General features: G+C 55.3%; 3 protein-coding genes across 3 annotated transcripts; 2 read left to right on the top strand and 1 right to left on the bottom strand.

The window, feature by feature from the left end:
* Positions 1–341: 341 nt before the first annotated feature.
* On the top strand, positions 342–12,735 carry COL26b_013768 (putative Hybrid PKS-NRPS biosynthetic cluster; the record flags this gene model as incomplete). The annotated part of the gene is made up of 3 exons (XM_053186357.1): positions 342–1,293; positions 1,353–9,539; positions 9,599–12,735. 3 exons carry the CDS (start codon positions 342–344, stop codon positions 12,733–12,735), a joined length of 12,276 nt encoding a protein of 4,091 aa, XP_053029691.1.
* Positions 12,736–13,385: 650 nt separating this feature from the next.
* COL26b_013767 (uncharacterized protein) lies at positions 13,386–17,352 on the bottom strand (the record flags this gene model as incomplete). The annotated part of the gene is made up of 4 exons (XM_053186356.1): positions 13,386–15,392; positions 15,445–15,639; positions 15,691–16,194; positions 16,540–17,352. 4 exons carry the CDS (start codon positions 17,350–17,352, stop codon positions 13,386–13,388), a joined length of 3,519 nt encoding a protein of 1,172 aa, XP_053029690.1.
* A 1,787-nt stretch (positions 17,353–19,139) lies between these two features.
* COL26b_013766 (uncharacterized protein) lies at positions 19,140–21,556 on the top strand (the record flags this gene model as incomplete). The annotated part of the gene is made up of 2 exons (XM_053186355.1): positions 19,140–19,167; positions 19,515–21,556. 2 exons carry the CDS (start codon positions 19,140–19,142, stop codon positions 21,554–21,556), a joined length of 2,070 nt encoding a protein of 689 aa, XP_053029689.1.
* Between the last annotated feature and the right edge of the window lie 2,693 nt (positions 21,557–24,249).

Below are 24,249 nucleotides of genomic sequence, written 5' to 3'. Positions count from 1 at the left end.
GAAGGGATAAGGAACCCTGTGAGCTCTGTAGTGCTAATCTTGTAGATACCGTCAATGGCGAGTATGCGGTGCAATATTTCAAGCAGATTCGGCCCATCAACATCGTCATTATCGTCATTTTGTCAACATTAGCCATTGTTGCTCTCGATCCTCAGACAAGAGAGCCATACGTCCACATATCGTATTACACCTCTTCGTATCGCAAAGAGTATAAAATCTGGTGCATCTTGGTCGATTTACTTTCATAAGATACGTCCAATCATATCATAGGTAAATCACGAACTATTCATCGCCAACCATACGTCAATGCTCACGCCCGAGGCATAGACTCGTATCCCACAATGGCCACGCACGACTACGCCAAGGAGCCCATCGCCATCATAGGCTCATCCTGCCGCTTCCCCGGCGGCTCGACCTCCCCTTCAAGACTGTGGGATCTTCTTCAGAAGCCTCGCGATCTGCTTCAGGAGTTCGACCCGGAGCGCATCAGTCTCAACCGATTCTACCACCGTGACGGCGAGCACCACGGTTCGACCAACGTCACAAATAAATCATACACCCTCGGCCCGGACCATGACAGCCGCAAGTTCGACGCCTCCTTTTTCGGCATCGCGCCCAAGGAGGCAGAGGGCATGGACCCACAGCAGCGCCAGTTGCTTGAGATAGTATACGAGGCGTTCGAGTCTGCGGGCCTCACTCTTGAGCAGCTTCGCGGCTCGCTTACCTCCGTTCACGTCGGCGTCATGACCAACGACTGGGCACAAATCCAGCTCAGAGATCCCGAGACTCTGGCCCAGTACGCCGCCACGGGTACGGCCTATAGCATCATGTCAAATCGTATATCCTACATCTTCGATCTCAAGGGACCCTCTGCAACCATCGACACTGCGTGCTCTAGCTCCCTTGTTGCCCTGCACTATGGTGCACAGGGCTTGCTCAATGGTGATAGCGAGACGGCTGTCGTAGCGGGTGTCAATCTCATTCTGGACCCGAGCGTGTATATCACCGAGTCGAAGCTTCACATGCTTTCCCCTGATGCGCGCTCACGGATGTGGGATAAGGACGCTAACGGTTATGCCAGAGGTGAAGGTACATCGGCTGTGATCCTGAAGAGGCTGAGCCGTGCCTTGGAGGACGGCGATCACATTGAGGGTCTCATCCGCGGAACAGGCGTCAACTCTGATGGCCTTAGTCCCGGTATCACGATGCCTTTTGCTCCGACGCAGAAGGCCCTGATTCACAGTACCTATCAGCGTGCTGGTCTGGATCCAATCATCGACCGGCCGCAGTATTGTGAGTTTCTTGGTCTTTCCCTCCTTAATCTTCATCAACACTAATATGTCAATCTTCAGTCGAGTGCCACGGCACAGGAACGCCTGCAGGTGATCCCGTCGAGGCGCGCGCCGTCAGCGAGGCCTTCGCAGTTGCACCCGGCTCGAACACCGACGATCATCCGTTGTACGTTGGCTCAATCAAGACCATCATCGGACACTTGGAGGGCTGTGCCGGTTTGGCTGGCGTCATGAAGGCACTCCTCGCCATCAAGAACCGCACTATCCCGCCAAACCTGCACTTCAACGAACTCAACCCAGCCATCAAGAAGTTCTACGGCCCGCTGCAGATCCCCACGGCCCCGATTCCCTGGCCTAAGCTGGCACAGGGCGTTCCGGCTCGCGCCAGCGTGAACAGCTTCGGTTTCGGCGGGACGAACTCCCACGCCATTCTCGAAAGCTTCGAGGAGGCCACTTCGGATCACAAACCGACCGGCGGCGTCATCGGCCCCTTGATGTTTTCTGCCGCATCTGGCCATTCCCTTTTGCGGTCTGTTCAAGCTCATTTGGAGCACATCAAGGCTCATCCCGATCTCGATCTCGGCGACTTAAGCTGGGTTCTTCAGACACGCCGTACCACCCACCGCGTCCGCACGCACTTCTCCGGGTCTTCTAGGGACGCGATCATTGCCAACATGGAGGAATGGGTTGCAACCGAATCCAAGTCATCCAGCAGCAACGTCGGATACCAGCCCCGCCTTCTCAATCCCAAAGAAGTTCCTGGTGTTCTCGGCGTCTTCACCGGCCAAGGTGCTCAGTGGGCTACGATGGGAAGGCAACTTCTAGCCTGCTCCCCGCTCTTCCGCAAGACTCTCGAAGAGTGCGAAGAGACCCTGCGCAATCTTCCCGCTGCTGATGCACCAGCTTGGTCTCTTATTGAAGAGCTTCAGGCCGAGCAGTCGTCTTCTCGCCTCGGTGAAGCAGCTCTATCGCAGCCCGTCTGTACCGCTGTTCAGCTCGGCCTCATTGATCTTCTCACTGCATCCGGCGTCGTCTTCGATGCCGTCGTCGGCCACTCCTCCGGTGAGATCGCCGCTGTCTACGCATCGGGTATCATCAACCGCCGCGCCGCCATGCAGATCGCCTACTACCGCGGCCTCCACGCCCGCCTCGCAAAGGGTGCCAAAGGTCAGAAGGGCGCTATGCTTGCCGCGGGTCTCTCGCTTGCCAAGGCCATGCTTCTTTGCGGAAAACCGCAGTTCGAGGGACGTCTGCGCGTGGCTGCCAGCAATGCGCCGTCTACCGTGACGCTCTCTGGAGACGCGGATGCCATCGAGGAGGCAAGAGAGATGCTCACCGCCGATGATGTCTTTGCACGTGCCTTGAAGGTTGACACCGCGTACCACTCGCATCACATGCAACCCTGTGCAGAGCCATACCTCCGAAGCTTGTTGGCGTGCGACATCCAGATCTCACAGCCGAAGCCTGGCAAGGCTATCTGGAGTTCCAGTGTGCGCGGCGACACCGAGCTGCTCAAGGGCGGTTTGAGCGAGTTGAAAGGCCCGTACTGGGTTTCGAACATGGTACAGACTGTTCTGTTCTCCCAGGCCATCGAGTCTTCCATCTGGCACGGCGGACCTTTTGATTTAGCAATCGAGGTTGGCCCGCACCCGGCTCTTAAGGGACCTGTAGAACAGACTCTCAAGAACGTGTACGGCTCCGTTCCTTTGTACAACGGCGTGCTGAAGCGGGGTTCATCCGATTTCGAGGCATTTTCCGCTGCCATCGGCACCGTCTGGGCCCAGCTCGGTCCATCGACACTGGACTTCAAGGGTTACCGTGAAGCCTTCTATGAGGAGGGTCAAGCGCCGGCACCAAGGGTTCTCAAGGATCTTCCGACCTACTCGTGGGAACACGAAAGGGTCTACTGGCGTGAGTCGACCATGTCCCGTCGCTTCCGTCTTGCCGACGAGCGCCACCACGAGCTCCTCGGCCGCCGCGCTATCGACGACAACCAGCGCGAACTTCGTTGGCGGAACCTTCTCCGCCTGCATGAGGTGCCCTGGCTCCGTGGCCACACAGTCCTTGGCGAAGTCTTGCTCCCCGCTGCAGCTTATATGTCAATGGCGGTTGAAGCTGGACGTGAGATCGCCAAGGCTGCCGGTCGTGATGTGCGCCTGTTCGAGGTTGAGAACGTGGATATTCTCCGTCCGGTAGTCATCCCTGACAATAAGGAGGGCGTTGAGGCAGTCTTCAGTGTTCGACAAAAGGAAGGAGGACCGCCTTCAAAGGATACCCTGCGTGCCGAGTTCGCGTACTACGTTCGCGCTGATCCCGCAGGCACGTCGATGCTGCATGTCTGCAAAGGCGAATTGGCTGTCCATCTTGGACAACTGGCCGAGGGCGAGCCGATCCTACCGCCTCGTGATCTTGAGAATCAGCACACTGTGGATGTTGACTGCAAGCGTGTCTATGGCATGTTCGACAAAGTTGGCCTGTCCTACTCTGGCCCCTTCCATGCCCTCGTCAACAGCCAGCGCGTCTTGGACTACTCAAGCGCAACAGGCGTCTGGCCCGAGCACAAATTGGCTAGAAGCGACATGATCATGCATCCTGCAGTCCTCGACGTTGCGTTCCAAACGTTGTTCGTTGCTTTGGCACACCCCGCTAGTGGCTTAATCACTTCCGCGTTGCTGCCCTCGCATGTACGCCGCGTCCGCGTCAGCCCCATCGTGGCACAGAGGGATGAGACTGGCAGCGTCAAGACCGACTTCGAGAGTTGGGCTGTCAAGCGTACCGCATCTTCCGTTGTTGGCGACCTGAGCTTGTATGATGGGGTGTCCGGTCGCACTCTCGCCCAAGTCGAAGGCTTGTCTCTTAACAAGGTCGGCGAACAGGACTCGTCACGCGACAGACCCATCTTTGCCAAGACGGTGTGGACGCACGATGTTGCGTTGGGTTTGACTGAGCCCGCTCGCAACGAGGCCGATGATGCCGAGTTGCTTCGCCAAACGGAGGACTTTGAGCGTGTCGCGTTGTACTGGGCTCGTTCTCTGGACGATGCGTTGGTAGATGAAGACCAAAGCAAGTTTTCATGGTACCACCAGCGTATGCTGAAGGCCAATCGCGAAATACTTGAACTGGTTGAAAAGGGCCAGCACTCTGTTCTTCGGCGGGAGTGGATGGCGGATGAGGCTGATGTTCTGGATAGCGTCAGCGCTAAGTATCCTGACAATCCAGTCCAGTTGCAACTGCTCAACGCCCTGGGCCAGAACTATCCCGGCATCGTCCGCGGAGAGACCGACCAGCTTCAAGTCATGATGAGAGATAACTTGCTGAACCGCTTCTTCACGGATGACTTGGGCTGCGACCGCTCCAACAAGTTCCTCGCGGATGCCGTGTCCCAGATCACGCACAAGTATCCCCGTACCAATATGCTCGAAATTGGTGGCGGTGCAGGCGGCACGGCGTCGAAGGTGCTCAACACTATCAAGGACGCTTACGCCGCTTACACCTTCACTGACGCGTCGTCGATGTTCTTGCCTGCGGCGCAAGAGAAGTTCGCAGACTTCGCAGACAAGATGCGCTTCGACACTCTGGACATCAACAATGAACCTACCGCCCAGGGCTTCGCCGCTCACTCTTACGATGTCATCATCGCGACAAACGTTCTCCATGCGACTAAGAACTTGTCGACGACGATGGACAATATTCGCAAGCTTTTGCGCCCAGGTGGATACCTTCTCATCGCCGAGACGACTGGCTTCGAAAACTTGAGCAAGCCGTTCATCTTCAGCGGTCTTCCTACTTGGTGGGCTGGAGAAGAAGAGGATCGCCAACTCCGGGCGACCGTACCCGTGCTCCGTTGGGAGGAAGTTCTCAATGATTCCGGGTTCTCGGGGCTGGACATGGTCGTCCACGATCACGCCGACGAAGATAAGCACACTGTCACGGTACTTGTCAGTCAGGCTATCGACGACAGGATCCAACGCCTTCGTGAACCCCTGACCGAGATCGGCACCAGCTCAGCCCCTGAAGGTGGCCTCATCTTCATCGGTGGCAAGAAGCTGGCCACAGCCAAGATGCTTTCTGAGATGCAGAAGCTTATCCCGCGGTCTTGGCGCAAATTTGTCAAGACAGTCAACAGCTTAGACGCGCTGACTGAGGATGATCTCGCTAACATCGGATCTCACCCCACCGGAACTGACATCGTGTGCCTTCAAGATCTTGACGAGCCCATCTTCGCATCCACCATGAGCGGGGAGCGGCTCACTACTGTGCAGACCATGTTGATGAAGGTTCGCAACCTGCTTTGGGTGTCTTCCGCCACCACTGCCACCAAAACCCATGCACCCCGCGCCACCATGTTCCATGGCATTGCACGCATTGCTCCAGTTGAGATGCCGCACCTGAACTTGCAGACCCTTGGTCTCGAGAGCGGCGTCGCCCCGGGCGTGGCGGCGAGGCGATGCATCGAGTCTTTCCTCAGGCTCCGAGAGACGGCAGAACAACCCGATGCCGATGAGGACGACACCGGAAAGCCACTTTGGGCAGTTGAGCCTGAGATTGAGTTCCTGAAGAGCGGGGAAACGCTCATCCCGCGTGTCATTATGGATCAAGACCTGAACGATGTCTTTCTCGCCTCGAGTCGCACCGTCACGAAACATGTTGACGCTACCGAATCGCCCGTTGTCGTGATGGAGCCAGCCGGACCCACGGCGAGAATGGCGCTCCAGGCCTCTGCTGACGATGTCGTCGAGGCAGACGAGGTCGCAATCCAAGTCCAGTACGCCCTGCACATCCCGACTACGCTGTTCAACAGTGTCTATCTCGTCTGCGGTACCGATGTTGTCACCTCTTCTCCGGTGGTGGCAGCTCACAAGCTGAACGCCTCGGTGGTTCATGTCCCGCGCGATCGTGTGGTGCCGGTACCTGCAGAGGCTTGCACTCCAAGCATGCTCATTGCCACCACTAACCACGTTCTCTCAGGCATTGTGACGTCGTTGGTGACGCCTGGCAAGCCGGTTCTTCTCTACGGCGCCGATCAATCTTTTGCCAAGGCTGTGTCTGCCCAACTTTCGAAGCAGGGTATCGTTGCGCACTTTGCTACCACCGATGCTGACGCTCCTGACTCGTGGACGAAGTTGCACGAACAATCTCCGATGCGTGCTCTTCAAAGGGCAGTGCCTCACGGCATTGGTCTGTTCGTAGACTGCCCTGCATCCTCGACCGCCATTGGTGAAAGCTTTCGGGAGTGTTTGCCTCTGGGTTGCCAAGTTGTACAGCTGGACGCGCAGCTTTTGCGCAGGACATTCCTTGGCGACAAGACATTCGCAGCGTCGTTGCTTGAAAGGTCTTCGGCTGAGGGCCAGGAGCTGATGGGCAATGAAACCGGCATCGACATCATCGAAGCTGCAGCCTTGCCCAAATCTAACGCTGCCGCCCTGTCAACCAAGCGCTACATCACGAATTGGCAGACGGATTCATCCAAATCCCTGCCGGTCACTGTCCCAAGTCTTCCTACTGAGGGACTCTTCCGCCCTGACCGCACCTACCTCATGGTCGGTGCTGCCGGCGGCCTGGGTCTGTCTCTTTGCAAGTGGGCGATCGACCATGGCGCCAGGCATCTTGTTATCACTTCCCGCAACCCCAGCGTCGATTCTACTGTTCTCTCGGAAGCAGAGCGTCTCGGGGCTACGATCCGCGTTGTTCCTATGGACGTTACCTCTCGCGAGGTAGTCGAGACTGTGGTGCAGGAGATTCGCTCCACCATGCCACCTATCGCGGGTGTGGCCCAATGTGCCATGGTGCTGCAGGATCGATTCTTCCTCGACATGAGTATCGAAGAGCTCAACGGAACCCTCGCGGCCAAGGTCGACGGAACTGAAAACCTGGATTCCGTATTCTCGCGGCTTGAGGCCGCCGACCAGAAAGAGAAACTCGACTTCTTCGTTATGCTTTCTTCTTCTGCGTCCACTATCGGCAACATCGGACAGGCCAACTACCACATTGGCAACTTATACATGACCTCCCTTGCTGCTGCTCGTCGCGCTCGTGGTCTTTCCGGATCGGTTATTCATATTGGTCACATCACGGATGTCGGCTACATTGTCAAGTCCAAGGAGCGTACCGACCATCTCGCGGAGCACTTCGATCGCATCCGTATGATGAGACTGTCTGAGACCGATGTGCACCATGCGTTTGCACAGGCCGTCAGAGGTGGCAGACCGGGAAGTACCATTTCTCCAGATATCATCATGGGTATCGAGCCCCCCACCAAGCCTGTTCCTGCAGACGAGGTAGACGGCCTCGAAGAGAGAATCCATTGGCTCAAGGATCCGAGACTGAGCCATATGACTCCCTGGATCCCTCTGCACGGTGATGATGCTGTTGGCAATGGCGCATGTGGGGCTGTTGCTGGTAGTGTACGGCAGGCAGTTGAGGATGCCGAGAGTGAGGGAGATGCGGTCGCTGTCGTCGTCGAGGCATTCTGCTCTCGCCTTGATTCCATGTTACAACTTCCTGCTGGAAAGACCGCAGAGAATTCCCATCACCCGGTTATCGATCTTGGAATTGACTCACTCGTTGCTGTCGAGATCCGTAACTGGTTCTTGAAAGAGGTTGGTGCAGACGTTCCAGTGGTCAGAATTTTGGGCGGAGACAGCGTCACGCAAGTCTGCACTGGTGCGGCGAGGACGCTGATGGCGAAGGTTTTGAAAGAGGGTGGCAAGAAGGAGAGAGTGAAGCCTACCGATCTCCCTGTTCCGCCTCCTGCAGTTCCTGCTGCGGCCAAGGCGTCTTCGAGTAGCAGCGGTAGCAGCAACTCGGGCAAGGAAGATGACGCTACCGGCTCAATCAATGGAAGCCAAACTCGAGACGCCGTTGACAGCGAGGCTACCTCGATCTCCAACGACAATGACCCCTACAATGACCCCATTACTTCATTTTCCGAGAAGGGGAAGGCTAAGATCGAGACTGTCGCTTCCGCTGCCGAATCTAAGCCCGAAATCCTTCGGGAGAAGCGAATGTCTCGCGCCCAAGCTCGCATCTGGTTCCTCAGCAAGCACATCACTGACCCGGCTGCCTACAACATGGTCTTTCACTACCGCGTTTCTGGACCTGTCAACATGATGCGCCTGCGCCACGCTCTGAAAACCACGACCCAGTACCACGAGTGCCTACGGATGAGCTTTTATCAGCGCGTTGGCGACGGCAGACCAGTACAGGGCCTCATGGCATCGTCTCTGTTCGAGCTGGACCACGTTGCTGAAGCTAGCGACCTTGACTTCAAGCAGGTCATGGACAAGTTCAAGACTCGTGTCTGGGATGTTGAGACGGGCAGGACGATGGGCATGACGGTTCTCAGTCGTAGCAGGGATGAGCATGACTTTGTGTTCGGTTATCACCACATCATCACCGATGTTGCTGGCTGGTCTCTGTTTCTTCGGGACCTGGATCGCGCTTATCGACTGGAGCGTCTGGGGTCGGACATCTCCCATCTCGAGTACACCGAGAAACAGTGGGAAGACGAATCGGCGGGATGCTATGCTGATCGATTGAAGTTTTGGCGCGAGGAGCTGGCCACGTTGCCAGAGGCCTTGCCGCTTCTGCCTTCTGCATCAGTTCGGTCTCGGCCGTCTCGCCAGGAAGAGGCCCTGGATTCCAAGATCCAAAGCGTCTACCGCGAAATCCCCCCGGCGCTTGTCTCTGCGGTCAAAGAGACTTGCAAGTCTCTTCGGATCAGCTCCTTCCATTTCTATCTTTCAGTCTACCAGGTCTTCCTTGCTCGACAAGCCAACATCCAGGATGTGTGCGTTGGAGTTGTAGATGCGAACCGTGACGCATCCTCTGATGAGGCTGTCACTCGCATGGTCGGTTGCTTCGTCAATGTTCTCCCCGTTCGGACAAATATCGTTCCCACCCAAACATTTTCTGCTGTTGCCCAGGCCGCCTCTCGGAAGGCTCTCTCAGCTTTCGCCCATGCTGGTGTCCCATTCGATGTTCTCCTGGACGCGTTGGACACTCCTCGCTGGGCAGACGGCGACACACCACCCCTCTTCCAGGCCGCAATTAATTACCGCGCTGCGAGTGGTGGCTGGGGTGAGATGGCTCTTGGTCGTGATTGCAAGATGACGTTAAGTCTGGAGGATGGCAAGGATGTGCAGCCGCCTTACGACATCAGTCTTGGAATCATGGACTTGGAAAAGGCGTGCACCATTGACTTGCATTGTCAAGGCAAGCTTTACAGCGAAGAGGCCACACGAGGAAGTAAGTGTATCAATTTTCCCCTCGTTCCAGGAAGCCATCACACTAACCTCTCACTGCAGTGGCCGATTCGTACATCCGACTTCTTCAAGCGTTTGCGGCGAACTCAGATCTTTCCATTGAGAAGGCTCCGATCTATGATGATTCTTGTGTTACAGAAGCTCTTGAACTTGGAAAGGGTCCCGTATTGGACTTTGGCTGGCCATCAACTCTCTCCCAGCGGTTCAAAGACATGTCCCAGCTTCATCCCAATGAGCCGGCCATCATCTGCGGTCGCTCCACCCTCTCCTACAGCGAACTTGCTGGACGTGTCGACGCAGTAGTCAAAGCACTTAGCCTCGCTGAATGTGCGCCCGGCGACTACGTCGCTGTTCTTTGCGAGCCTTCGGTCGATATGACTGTTGCGATGCTTGCTGTCCTCCAGAGCGGCTGTGTCTACGTTCCTTTGGATACCAGCTTGCCAATCGCGCGTCACGCAGCCATGATCCGCACTTGCGAACCCACTATGATAATCTTCCACCCTGCCACGGAACAGCATCTCCTTGACTTGGGAGACGAATCCAGTGCGTCTTTCAAGCAGATCAGCCTTGACGATGTCCCCCCGTCTGCCAATGCCGAGACAGATGCACCCGTAGCGTCCGACGCAGATGCCCCCGCTGTTCTCCTTTTCACATCTGGCTCAACTGGCACGCCCAAGGGCATTGTGCTCACTCAAGGCAACTTCGTCAACCACCTGGCGCTGAAGAGCCATGTCTTGTCCCTCGGCCGAGAGCGTGCCCTTCAGCACAGCTCTCTCGGCTTCGACATGTCCCTCATCCAGACTTTCTGCTCGCTGGCCAACGGCGGAGCTCTTGTCGTCGCACCTCGCGACATGCGGCGTGATCCGGTGGCGTTGACGACTCTGATGGTTGACCACGGTGTCTCTTTGACAATCGCTACTCCCTCGGAGTACCTCGCCTGGTGCAAGTACGGATCATCTTCCCTACGCAGTCACAAGGCATGGAAGCATGCCTGCATGGGTGGAGAGATCGTCACAGCACAGTTGAAAAGAGAGCTCCAGCTTTTGGGGTTGGAGGGTTTGACGGTGACGAACTGTTACGGGCCGACTGAGATCACCGCCGCTGCAACTTTCCAGACAGTCGCTATCAAGAATCTGTCCGAGGCCCAACCTGGCCAACCAGCGGAGTCTGTAGAACAGCGGCTGAGAACGCAATTTGCTGTGGGCAAGGCATTGCCAAACTACACGATCCGTATCCTCAATGGCATGGGTCACCCACAGCCAATTCACCACACTGGCGAGATTTGCATTGGCGGTAAGGGAGTTTCTGTTCGGGGCTATCTAGGTCTTCCCGACGAGACTCAGAAGAAGTTCATCTCAGACTCAGACACTGGTGAGGTTCTCTACCGAACTGGAGATTCTGGCCGACTTCTCTCTGACGGTACTCTTCTCTGTGTCGGTCGCCTCGAGGGAGACACTCAAATCAAGCTGCGCGGCTTGCGCCTTGAGCTGGAGGAGGTGGAGACCGCACTTCTCCAAGCGTCCGAGGGCTTGCTTTCCAGCGTCGTCGTCTCCCGTCGCGGAGACATCTTGGTAGCCCACGCGACTGTCTCTCCAAATCTCTACATCGACACGGCCTTGACTGACTCGGAAATCAATACCATACTTCGTCGTCTGCACGGCCGCTTGCCGCAGTATTTCATCCCGGCTGCCATAATAACCATGGCTGATCTCCCTACCAACCCCAACGGTAAACTCGATCGCAAGGCCGTTGCCAGACTTCCTCTTCCCGAGACCGATCCCACTCAAGCCGAGTCCGTAAATGAGAAGGAGGAAGATGCTAGCATGAACCTCCGCGAAGGCGAACTTCGTCTTCTCTGGGAGAAGGTCCTTCCATCTGCTGCTTCTTCGACCATGGGACGCATCGTACCGTCGTCGGACTTCTTTCTTCGCGGTGGCAATTCCCTGCTCTTGATGAGGCTGCAAGCCTTGATTCGGGAGTCTATGGGTGTGCACGTCATGACAAGAGCATTGTACAGCGCCAGCACGCTCAAAACCATGGCCGAAGCTGTCTTTGCCCAGCGAGACGCGGACATTGCTGAAGAGGTGAACGACGACATTGACTGGCAAAGGGAAGCTGAAATTCCTCACTGGCTCAAAGAGAGGGTCCATGGGATGTCCAAGGAGAGTGGGAAATCCCAGCCCGCAAAGTTCAAAGGTCTCAATGTCGTCCTCACCGGCGCGGATGGTTTCCTCGGCGGTCGTGTGCTTCAAACCCTCTTGCAAACGCCCGCAGTCCAGACCGTGAACTGCATCGCTCTCGAAGACGAACAAGAGGGCAGTCACGGCGATATCCATAAGACCATCGAAGCCAACCCAAGTAAGACGGTCAACACTTTCGGTGGGAGTCTTGCAGACCCAAAGCTCGGCCTCACCCCTTCCGAGGCATCTTGCCTCAGGGATACAGCTGATATCATCATCCATGCCGGCTCCAGTGGACACTGTCTGAACAACTACGCTGCCCTCAAGGCCCCGAATGTCTCTGCTACGCATCGTCTCGCCGCGCTGGCACTCCCTCGCTCTGTGCCATTGCTCTTCGTCTCTAGCAACCGAGTCCCGTTACTCGCCGGCAACACAGAGCAGGTGCCCTGTTCCATGGCAGAGTGGATGCCCGCTGGCGATGGAAGAGAGGGACTTACCGCGACCAAATGGGTTGGCGAAGTCTTTCTGGAGAGTCTGAACAAGGTTGTCACCAGCCAGACTGAGAAGGCCTGGGCTGTCGAGGTCCATCGCCCTTGCATCGTCGTCGGCGACCAGGCGCCCAACTCCGACAGCATGAACGCTATATTGCGATACTCGCTGCAAATGAAGTGTGCGCCTCTCGTGACCAGGGGTCGGGGATACATTGACTTCAAATCTGTAGATGACGTTGCCATGGGTATTGTTGAGTCAGCCCTGATTATGGCTCAACGCGGGACTGGAGGCGTGTCATTCAAGCATCACTCCAGCGGAGTCAAAGTACCTGTTGACAAGTTCAGAGAGCATTTGGAGCAGGAGTATGAGGGGAAATTCGAGTCTGTTGAGATGAAGGATTGGGTTGCTAAGGCTGGTAAGGCTGGGATTGATCCTTTGATCACGGCTTACTTGAACGGAATCTTGGAGTCGGATGAGGAGATGGTGTTTCCTTACCTAGGAGCTTGAGAGCTTCTTGTCTGAAATTGATGTTTTACTCTATTTATTCTGTCGCCAGGCACTTAATATTTGCTTTGTTTCGAATGTTTCCTTTTTACTGATTAAGATTCTGCAATCGCAGATCATACTAAGGCTACTAAGCAGCCACTGCCCCCTCTTCTTCTCAACCTTACTATCTCTATTAATCTAAGGACCTACTTGTTCTAATATAGCTACCTCTTATATTAGTATTCAAGCTATTAGTGTTGGACAACCCGGTTTATCATGCAACTATAGAAGTGAAACCATCAGAAAGAGATAACGAGACTTATACGGCTAGCCTAAGTAGGAAAAAAATAAGAGGCGCCTCGATTTCAAGAATAAGACTCAATATGTCGGTCAGAACGGTGGTGAGACTAATATGATAAGGCTCCAGCATCGATCCCAACCTAGGCGGCGGCCTGAGTGGATCTTGAATCGTCAATATCCGCCTCCGACTCTGCCGGGTTGCCAGATCTAGTTAACGGTTCTCAGCTGTAGCATTTTCCTGGGTCACCAGCATCTATGATGAGAAAACAAATCTTTTAGAATAAAAGCCGCGGGAAAATGACAATTCAATGGAACAAATCAAGTCAAAACTCCAATACATCCAAACCCGGAAGATCACCTCCAAACCTCCCTCAGGGCGTCCCATCATTCGGATTGGGGAATCTGCTCACAAACTTGGGCGTCTCAGGCGACTCCAGCCCATTGCCCTTCGGATCACGATATTCTCCCGCATGGTTATTCGTAAACAGTGAATGCCTGCGCTCCTCCATCATCTCCGCCTCGCGCACCAAGTCCCCAGTCAGCGTGCCCGTAAGCGCATACGGCGCAGCGAACAAGTTGACCGACACGGGGTGCGATGGTGCGAGCGTGCTGGAGCCGGTATGCTCGATGCCGGCCATGGGCGCGAAGCCTGCGGTTTTGATGGCAAATATGTCCGTGGTGGGCAGCTTGGGGGTATGGGAGTCAATGGTCGAAACACCGAAAACTGCCGGCTTTCCTTGCGCCTGGTGGTTGTCGGAGATTGTGCTGGGATGATTTTGCGGCATCACACTTGCGCGTCTCCTCCCGGACTGTGCCTTCTTCGAGTCGTGTATCGTGAAGCCAGACTTTCTCGCAGCTGCAGCCGTCGAAGCCTTGACCAGCATCGGTTTCTCAAGACTAGGCGGGTTGTACTTCACCCTCTTGATCGGCCTCTCGCCCACGTCAGGCACCTTAGAGTCCAGCGCCTCGTCCGAGGCCTCGTGCAGAACACCGCCAAAGATGTCCTTGATCCTGCTCACCGCACCGCGCAGCATGTAATCGACGTCCCGCTTCAAACTATCCGCATTGATGGTGTTGATCGCCTCTTTCGTGTGGCTGGTCGCATTCTGAATCGTGCACACATAGTTCTGCACCGCCTCAAACTCCTTCGCCGGCAACAGCTCAATCTCCCTCCGCGCAAAGGTGAATAACCGCGCCGAAGACGGACGGTGCGCAATATGGATGTTGGGAATGAGCGGGAGCAGGAGGGCCCAGTTCTCCAGCTTGATCCGCGTGATCTCCCCAGACCACCCGAACAAGTACTTGGTCGTCTCGAATCCCCGTTCGAACATGGGCCTGAACTCCTCCGCGATACCCGGGTACATTCGCGTGGCTTGCGGCTGGTTGACCAGGGTGATGATCTCCTCGTGAAGACCGGCCAGTGTTTGGGCTCGAGCTTTCAGAGTCCGTATCACCGGCTGTACCGTGAACCTGATCCGATCCTCGTCGCCGAGGTTGAAGATGTCCAGGTACAAGCCCATGATTGTGTGGATTTCGTACTGAAGCTCTCCGTAATACGTCCGTAAAAGCTCGGCGAGTCTCCGGCCGGCCCCCTGCGCCACGGTGCCGATGTTGTCCCAGAATGTGTCTGCGTTGACGAGATTCAGTGACGGCGCCGGCAATTTCAGCTTGCGACCTTGCATGCTTTTGGTGAACCGGGCCAACAAGTTCTGGTACCCCAACAGCGCCTCGTCCTTCCATTTCTGGAGCTCCTGATGCGTCATATTCACGAGGTTCCGTCGGTAAGTCGCCCCGATCACAGCCTCGATAACAATGATGGTAGCCTGCGCGCCCGTGTTGAGGAGCAACCACTGTCTCTCTTTCCAGCTGAGGTAGTCCACCTGCCACTTGGCCTTCGCGCATGCCAGGTTCAGATGCTCCTGGGTCAGGGACATCAGGAACTCGTACACCAAAGGATTCGTCTTCAGCAGGTCATCAGGCCATTCGTTCCACAAATCCCACTGCTTCGGCAGGAGGTCTGCGTCTTCGAAGGTTGGCATCGTCCGGTCAGGGGGCGGAAGGATCCTGGTGGGCATATCTGTGTTGAGGCGCATCGCGGCAGATCCAAAGCGCGGGATCTCGGTGGTCCACCACTCTTCGGTGAAGAAGCGGAGTACCTGGGCTACTGATATGAATGTCGCGTACTGGTTCGAGACGAGAATCGGGGTTTTGAGGATCGCGTCGCTGGGGTCTTTGCGGGTTTCGTCGTCGCCGGGAGGGTCTTGGTGCAACGCCCGCGGCCAGCGGTACAAAGTGAGGCCGCAGGCTGTAGGGTACAGATGTTTGGGGTGGACATGTGAACTCCGGCCGATCAAAGGCCAGGCAGTACCTCCATAGAGCTTCAAGGTTGTTAACAAAACTGTGGAAGGAATCGCTAGGGAGGCGTCTTACGTGATTCTCCAACGAGAAGCCCACTTCGCATCTCTGCTCTTGCTCAAAGAACGGCTCCGGGGTTCTTTGATGAGCGAAAAGAAGTTTTCCTATGGAGGCAATCGAATTTTCTACGGCAGGATGGCCAGATATAATCGGCAGGGTGGAGGGCCCGGGCGAGTGCATCCAGTTCCTGTGGGCGTAGGTGACAGCGTGCTGTGACGTGTTAGCTAGCCGCAACATAACGAGGCTTCCTGCGAGACTTACCGCCACCTCATGAATCAAGGTAGTCGCAACACGAAAGGAAAACACAAGTCGTTCATCCGTAGTGTACCCCTGCACAAGCAGCGGATAAATGTCATCGGCTCCGAGACACGTACGAATCGTCCCATCGTCTTCGGCAAACGTGATGCCGTTCAGGGGCTGCCCTTCTGCTTCGTTCTCCGTGTGGAATGTGCTTGTGATGTTCAACACCAGCCAGTCGTTGAGGACGTTCGCGGTGGTTTCGATGGGATCCAGGAGCTGGTAGTACTCTGGCGGGATGAAGGGCTGGCCGCCGGGGGGCAGGGGGTCAGGGTTCTTGGAGAAAGTAAACATCGGCCACCGATCTCTCTGATCTTGCGGCCGATCGTCGCGTGATTCTGGAACAGGCATTCTGTTCCAGACATCGCAAAGCGCTTTCCAAAACGGATCGTGTCCTTCGAGGTAGAACAGCATTCGAGACGCCAGTACCAAGGCGGGCTGAAGACATTCCCATACATAATCATCGCTCTGTTCGCATTTGTTCGTTAGCAAGTATTCCTCAAGCAGCCAAGCTGCGAAAAGCAATTGACCTACGCCAGGATCTAGCTCGCCCTTATGATTTCCAACTTGATAAACTAGTCTGGGGGTGTTCTCGCTATCACCGCGCCAAAGAGGCGATTCCCATCTATCCCTACGAAAAAGTCTATCAAGGAGTCAGTTGCACTTATCTTCCGAACATGGGCTGTGACTTCACACCTATGCACGGGGCTCTTCAGCGTGATGCGGGAGTCGTTTCCGAACGATAAGACGCCATGGTCCAATAGCTGAGGTTTTGTTAGCGCTGCTGTTGCCATCCGACGGATATGGTCTCACTTCGTTGGTAGTAGCTCCCAGAAAGAGAATCCTTTGCCAGTCCTCATCCTCTTGCATGCTCGTCATGGCATTGAGGACGAAGGCACTCTGTTCCGAAAGTCTGCCTTTGCCGCTGGGATCCAGACTTGCGTATCTTTGCAAAAGCGCTTCGACGCTGTCATCGCCCCAATTCTTGGCGAGCTCCTCAGCCTCCCTGGCAACGTCCGCGCCACAGATCTTGTTAGCGGTGCCATTGACAGCAAACTGTCGAAATGTGCTTCTCGTCGGCGTCATCCTAGACCGGCCGTCCTGACGCATGGGGAATATGCCGAACCGCAACGCCATAGCCGTGGGCTTCCGGATCTGATCTTCGGGGCGCTGCGCGGGACGCAGGTACCGCAGCAGGTCCTTAGGACGAACAATGCGCTTGTTGGGGTCCTCCTCATCGATCTCGAGCTGGGGGTCTACCCACAACGGGTCGTTCCATTCCGGGACGAACTCGATGTAATTCCAGCGACCTGCGTATGCCCCCTTGGGCGGAGGTTTGGGCATGCTCACGCCCGCGAGGACGGCGTGTGGACGGCCATTCTTCTGGCGGGCGATGTACAGTGCGCTCTCGTCCTTGCCTCGCTTCGCATTCCCGATGTTCGCCTCCACGACCTCGGGGTCGGGGTGCTCGCGGGTATTCCGTATGTACCAGTCTTCATCGTAGACGTTGACTGTCTTCGGGCTTGGTGCGGCGCTGTTGTAAGAATCTGAGTCGTCGAATTTGACCGTTCTGAGACTTGACGCCGAGCTGGCAGGTGAATATTGCTCGGTGTCCTGGCATTGCATTTTGCGTCGGTTGGATAGCAGGCGGAATTGACATGAGAGTTCATGAAGATCATGTGCTTGAAGATCATGGCAGTCTGCTTTCCGACAACATTGCAGCTTCTTTCTGGGTCCTGGCTGTAGTTATTTGCCTGTTGATAATGTAAATAGGAACATCAATGAAGGGCACAAGGGAGTCGAGTGCTCCTTTGAGATGAAGAATGGTGGCTATTACATTGTTTCTAGCGACTCTAAATTTGATGAAAGAAAGCATCCTGACATTGTAGACATTTCATAACGGATTTGGGAGGTTGCCATCAGCAGTGAGAGCAAGACATCGCCATAGCTGGCTGTTGATCATCGGGAGGGCATGCCAGGTTGGGGGCAGGATTTGAAGAGTTCAACAGCCAAAACAAGCCATCACTAGTGACTAGTGATGTGTATGCTTGAAAGATGCGAAGCTCGCAGTCACGAATACGCAGGAACTTGACAACAGGTGTTAGTCTGAAGCTGTGGGGGAATAAAAGACGCTGGCGAGAGCACTGGCTCTTTGCCTGTCAGTAAATCCTCATGCAAGGGATTGCTGGAGTGCGTGCACCCTGCTATGTCATACAGGAAACCAAGAAACAAAAGCGACCGTGGTCCCACAAACAATCGCGAGTCGCCGGTTCCGTCGATCCCTTGAATGACGTTGAAAGAGATGGAAAATATCGTGGAAATCAAGCACTCCACCTCGGGAGGTGCATGGCTCCGCCGCGAGTCAGGTATCGGGATGGCCGCAACTACTAAGACCCAGGAATTCCTGCATTGAAAAACGGCTTCTCAAGGCCTGGTGTCGGTCATGGAATGGTTCGCGCAAGAGTCAAAAAGTAGATAGTAGTAGCGGATGAAGATGCCATTTAGAAACGCTGGACTGGCGGGGGACGCATGAGGCTGATATGCTGGCGGGAGATCGCTGGTCCTGTCTCGTATTCGAGGATTGAGATCGCCATATTTGGTGGTGGACCCATAACGCTCGCTTGCTACCGAGAGATTAGCCCAAGACAAAACAATATATCTCCGATCGTCTGTTCCAGCAAACACCCACAATACCGCATGACAGGTGTAGGGAGGGAGACTAAGGCCATCGCGCGACGGGTATATATGGACGACAGCGACGGACGACAGCAATGGGCGACAGGGGCCGGGACGACACAACACCCGCTCTTACCCAATTCACTCTTTAAAGCGGGTCGTAGTTGTCGAAGATGGTTCCTTCGATATTGATGCTGCTTCCGGCTGTGGCACTTGTTGCTGCAGACTGCGCTGCTGACAACTGTATTCGAGCTCTCGTCGCGACCCAGACCCCCGGACGCCTTAGTCCAGCCCAATCATTTTGCACGACTTTCATTGCCCAGTCGGTGGCCAGTACCGACATCCCTTCTTTTGCTTCTCACTGCTTTGGTGACTCGCTCGACGCCGGCGCCTTCTCGACTCGGCTGTCGAGTGCCTGCTCTTGCATCGGAACAAGGGTGCCCACGGTCGTTCCAACTTCCACTGCAGCAGGCCCGCCGCCAGTCACTTCGACCACCACGACCCAGTCTCAGTCAAACCAGACGGCCTCGGCGTCTTTCACAACGCTCATCAAGCCGTCAACCACGCCTCCATCCGATTCGCCGACTCCAACAGAGCCATGCGAAGTGGTAAGCCGCAGCTGGGCATCAGCGTTCCGAGGTAGGCAATTCGTGTGTATCCCGCCATGAGTCTGGTTTGCCGGGCAGTGTCAATTGGCTAGCCGTCGTCGTCCATCGTCGTTGTCGTCTATCGTCGTCATGGTCTATGTCGTCGTCGTGGTCTACCGTCGTCTTCGTCTATCGTCGTCTTCGTCTATCATCGTCATAGTCTATATCTTCGTGGTCTATGTCGTCGTCCATCATCGTCTTCGTCCATCGTCGCTATCTAATATCATTATCCTCATCGCTGCCCCTATCGTTTTCTCTACTACCATCGTCCTCGTAGAAGTATAAGGTACAACAGATGGTAATAATAGACAACGACGATAGACGGCAATGATGAACGGCGACGATAGACGACGACGACATAGACGACGACGATGGACGACGGCGGTGGACGACGACGGCTAGCCAATTGACACTGCCTGACTTCCTCGCCATATTGAATTCGAGGCTGACAAAAACTCTTTATAGGCGCATCTCCCACTGTACCAGCCAAAGTCGCGTACGACTGCCTCAAGTCGGTACCTCTGCACAAGGATGCTGCCATCGAGCTAGTTGATTCAATCCGACCGTATCTCGAGTGGCAGTCGGACCTGGCGTTCCTCAAAAGCCCGCCTGCGGACTATGAGCCTGGCCCTTTCGATGTCGTCAGTCACCTGGAGACAGTGCGCGCGAACCTTGAGGCCGACAAATACGACGGCGAGCTAGCCTTCCAGGAAGACCTCTTCGTTTTGACAGCGAAGGCTCGTGACGGGCATTTCCAGTTCATGCCTGATGCTTTGACAGGCGTCTTCGAGTATGTACGTCCGTTCGGGTTGGTGTCTTACAGTAAGGACCCGACATCGCTTCCGGTCATCAAGAAATGGGAAGAGGTCGGCGCGAAGCGAGACGAGGCCAGGATTCTGACGCGGCTGAACGGAGTCAATTCGTCGGAATACGTTCAGAGCATCGTCGAGACGGTTGCCGGAAACCAGGATCTGGATGCCGCATACAACGCCATGTTCTTTTCCAGAGCCAAGATCAACGCCGGGAGCACATCGGGCTTGTTCAGAATTGGCGGTTGGCACAAGTACCTGTACCCTGGCGAGAACACGACGGCAGAGTTCGCAACAGGGGAGACGGAGTCCGCCGCCAATATTGCTGTTGTCAAAGCCAGCTTTGCAGGCGTGACGGATGGAGAGTCGTTTTACCAAAAGTTCTGCGCTGGCAACTCATCTTCGCTGGGTACAGCAGCCTCGCAAGCCTCAACGACGGAGAATGACCAGCTCGAAGCAGCCCTATCTCCAGTGGTAAGCACCAATGATGGAAAGGTCTCAGGCTTCTACTTGGACGCCGGTGACCTTGAAGATGTGGCAGTGCTGTCCATCCCCGGCTTTGACCCCGGCAGTCCAAGGACATTCCAGAAAGCCGTTGAGGAGTTCCTCCAGGCATGCCGGACTGATGGCAAGTCCCGTATCATTATCGACTTGCAGATGAACCCGGGTGGATATGTTTTGTCAGGAATTGATCTGTTTCGCCAATTCTTTCCAAAGATTGAGCAAGGGGGTTTCAGCCGGTGGAGAGAAAACGAGCAGTTCATGGCGATGGCCAATATTGTGTCTGAAGCCGCCGGAAAGATCGACCCCGCAACGTCGCCGAGTGAGGAGGCTGTGAGCTGGGCTCAAAGCTGGTGGAACTACCGCTTCGACCTCAACGTGTCTGGGGAGCATTTCACGTCCTTCGACGCCAAATTCGCCCCCAACATGTGGGCTGGCGACCCGTACACAGCCGTCGTCCGTTCGGATCTGAGTAATAACCTGACAACGGCAAACGAAACGTTCGGGATCGGCATCGAGGTAACGGGGTACGGAAACCGTCGGAACTTTACTCAGCCCTTTAAAGCCGAGAATATTATTCTGCTGACGGATGGGTACTGCGCCTCGACTTGCTCCCTGTTCGCATCAGAGATGAAAAAAGTGGGCGTCAAGAGCGTCGTAGTTGGCGGCAGACCTGAGAAGAAGCCAATGCAAGCAGTAGGCGGTGTGAAGGGCGCCCAGGTTTTGCGGTACAGCGATATCTTCAACCTGACCCAGGAAGCTCTCGCGTCTGACTTGGTAGAGGTTTCTGCCGAGCAAAGGGCGTTGTTGCAACGGTTGACGGACCTACCAATGCGACGCAGCACAGAAGCTCGCCTGAATGTGCGGGACCAGATCTTGGCTGATAACCTGGAGGATGGTGTTCCAGCCCAGTTTGTCAACGAGCCTGCCGACTGTCGTCTCTTCTGGACCTTGGACATGATGGCCGATGTGTCGGAAGTTTGGAAAGCTGCGGCTAATGCCGCCTGGAGTGGTGCTGGCTGCGCGTCTGGAGGGTTTGACAAGGGTGCCATCACATCGACATCGAAGCCGACGATGATGAAGGCGACTGCTGCAAGGCCCCTGCGTGATTCCACCGTGGTCTCGGATGCGGAGCCGGGACATCATGTATCGGAGATGACACTCGATAAGCATAACCAGAGGGTCCACATCGTGTGAGAACGAGTAGCTTCCTCAAACCCTCAAACATATAGCTTATTTCCTATATAATCAATAGTAGCAGCAATACCATTGACTTTTAGAAGCTGCGCAGTGTCAGCCAGCTACAGTTAGCGACCCAGGCAGTCTTCTAGCACGCCAAATACTATTTCATAAGGACATTGATAACGGAGAAAACAATGAAGGCAGTGATAATAATAATGGCGAAGGACGACGACGATGGTGGACGACGGTGGACGAAGATGACGATAGACGACGATAGACGACGAAGACAATAGATGACGAAGACAACAGACGACAATAGACGACGAAGACGACGATAGACGACGAAGACAATAGATGACGGAGACGATGAAGACGATGAAGATAATAAAGATGATAGAGACGACGAAGACGGCGACGACGGCGATGACGATAATAATGATATTGATGATAAAAATGATATTGATAATAATAATCTTTTTGATGATAATAATGATAACGACGATGAGAGCGAGTACACAGGATACGTAGTCGCTTGAGAGGATGTACGTGTGTAGACACTGCCCGGGTAGCTAACTGGCACCGCCTGGCTAGCAGAACTCTTACCATTAATACCCCATCGTAGTTGTCATTGAAGGTCGTGATCATGTTCGAGAGGCGCATGCGTATCTTCCATGCAGTTGACAGTACAGACCAGACAGGACAGGTTCATCGCCGTTGACGCCGGTGTCGACGTTCAAGGATATCCCCGGGCGTGGCCTCCAACTCCTGCCAATGCCGCCCGGCGCATTCTCGCAGACAATTCGGACCCAAAAGTGTAAATCTTATTCCACCGGTTCGTGACGACGGGAGTAAGGTAGGTAGGTTTGTTGAGGCAGCAGGCAGGGGGGTGTCGAGCAACTGCGGTTCCGAAGTATCAGTACGAGGAGCTGACGTGGTGTACGGGCAACGGGCAACGGGCTGACTCTTGCCTGCAGGTGTTCGGGAGTCACGTCTGGTCGGTGACGGAATGTATGGGAAGGTTGCGCGTACGGATAGGCCCGCGGCGGGTTGACGTCAAGCCATTCGGGATGGGTGTGATGAATTCGATGCTCGGGATGGTGTCATATTGGCGGGTTGGAGGCCGCGGTTTCTGGATTGCCAGGCCTTGCGAGGCTGGACATCGGTCCCATTGGAAGGCGGTCTGGTATGCTTCGGCCGCGTCTTTGGGAGGCTTCGGTCGCGGGACAGTGGCTTGCGGACGTATCGACTGGATCACGAAGGGTGGACGGCGCGGAAGCTTCGAATAGGGGGTTTTCGTCGGATGGGCAATGTTTCTGTACGGTAGAATATGATCTTTTCAAGGATACGAGGAGGCATTCAAGACCAGCAGCGCGAAGCTCTCAATTCGATCTGAATGGCCTCAAAAACGGCAGCAGCAGCAAGCGCATCACGTCACAGAGCTCAGGAACGGAGAGGAGCCAATCGGAGGTTGACCGTTGCTGAGTAATACCCGAGCTAACGCCGACGCCAATGGAGGGGCAAGAAATCAGCATTTGTCTTTTCTGGCGGCCACCTGAGGCAGAAAAGAGATGACAGGGGGAGGCAATTGGAAAGAAAAAAAAATTGCAGATCGGGAGGAAGCAAGCATTTTTGACATGTGCTTCGAGGCTTTTCGCCCAGCCCAGGAATCTTCAGGCTTCAAAATGTGAAGAGTCTACGGGCTGCGTTCAAATCATCACGAACCCAATTTACCCCTCCATCCTCATGCCAGACATCAAGGCGGTCAGAAAGACGGGAGGGCGTGCGGCCCTTGCTTGCGACCTCGTTGCCAGGCTAAGAAATGACGGACCTTGAGAATCAGAGCGCGAAGAAAAAATTCTACGGGGCCCCACGATTTTGTGGAGTAGGTGCCCGCCGGGCAGCTTGTGTGTTTTGGCGTTATCGTGGAGCAGCCAAGCGAACGCACGGCAGAAAAAAATAGATCGCTGGCTTATCGATACGTTCAGGCCATCTGTTGACGATAGATGGCGGGGTTCGATAAGCGGCCGGGCGGGCTGAACGGTAATATCGACGACATGCCGTTGAGAGTACGCGTGTGTAGAGAGATTCTGGGGAACGAGGCGGCTGGGGCTATGCTCCTGCTTGATGCGGTCAAGAAGCCGCCCTGCAGATGAGGGTTACATGCAGCGTACAGGTTACAGGTTACAGGTTACAGGTTACAGATTGCAGCCTTTGTGCGGTTGCTGTGAATAGAAAGGCGGTGACAGCGGGGTTGTTGGCAGGACTGGTGATGGCCGCCTCTGATGCTTGAGGGCCATACAGCGTGGAAGCCGCTGTCGACACCAGAGGTTGACTGCGAACCATTAGAATTCTGCAACATTGTCGATCAGGTCGGCCTCGAGAGGCCTGGCTCTTGTCTGACGGCTTTGCCTCGTAGCCTGGGCCAGTCTTGTCGCATCTGCGTCAGCCTTCCCACCAATCCGCACTCCCGCTGGCCCAGGCTAGGGTGGACTTGCGGCGGCGGAACAAAGGCCCAGATGGCAACTCGGACGGCGTGCTGGGTTTGAATGAATCAAGTCGAATCGGGCAGGCCGTGGCAAAAAGGGACGATCCGAGTGGTCCGGAACGCCAGAGAAGCCCAGAACCGGCCGAGCGACAATGTCAGGGGGGACGGATTGGACAGAAAACGAGGATGAAAGATAGTTGGGACGACGGGAAACAAGCCGATT

This window comes from Colletotrichum chrysophilum (assembly GCF_026319265.1).
Source record: "Colletotrichum chrysophilum strain AFK26 chromosome Unknown scaffold_255, whole genome shotgun sequence".
In the NCBI taxonomy this organism is placed as follows: domain Eukaryota; kingdom Fungi; phylum Ascomycota; class Sordariomycetes; order Glomerellales; family Glomerellaceae; genus Colletotrichum; species Colletotrichum chrysophilum.
This window is presented reverse-complemented; position numbering and strand designations above follow the sequence as displayed.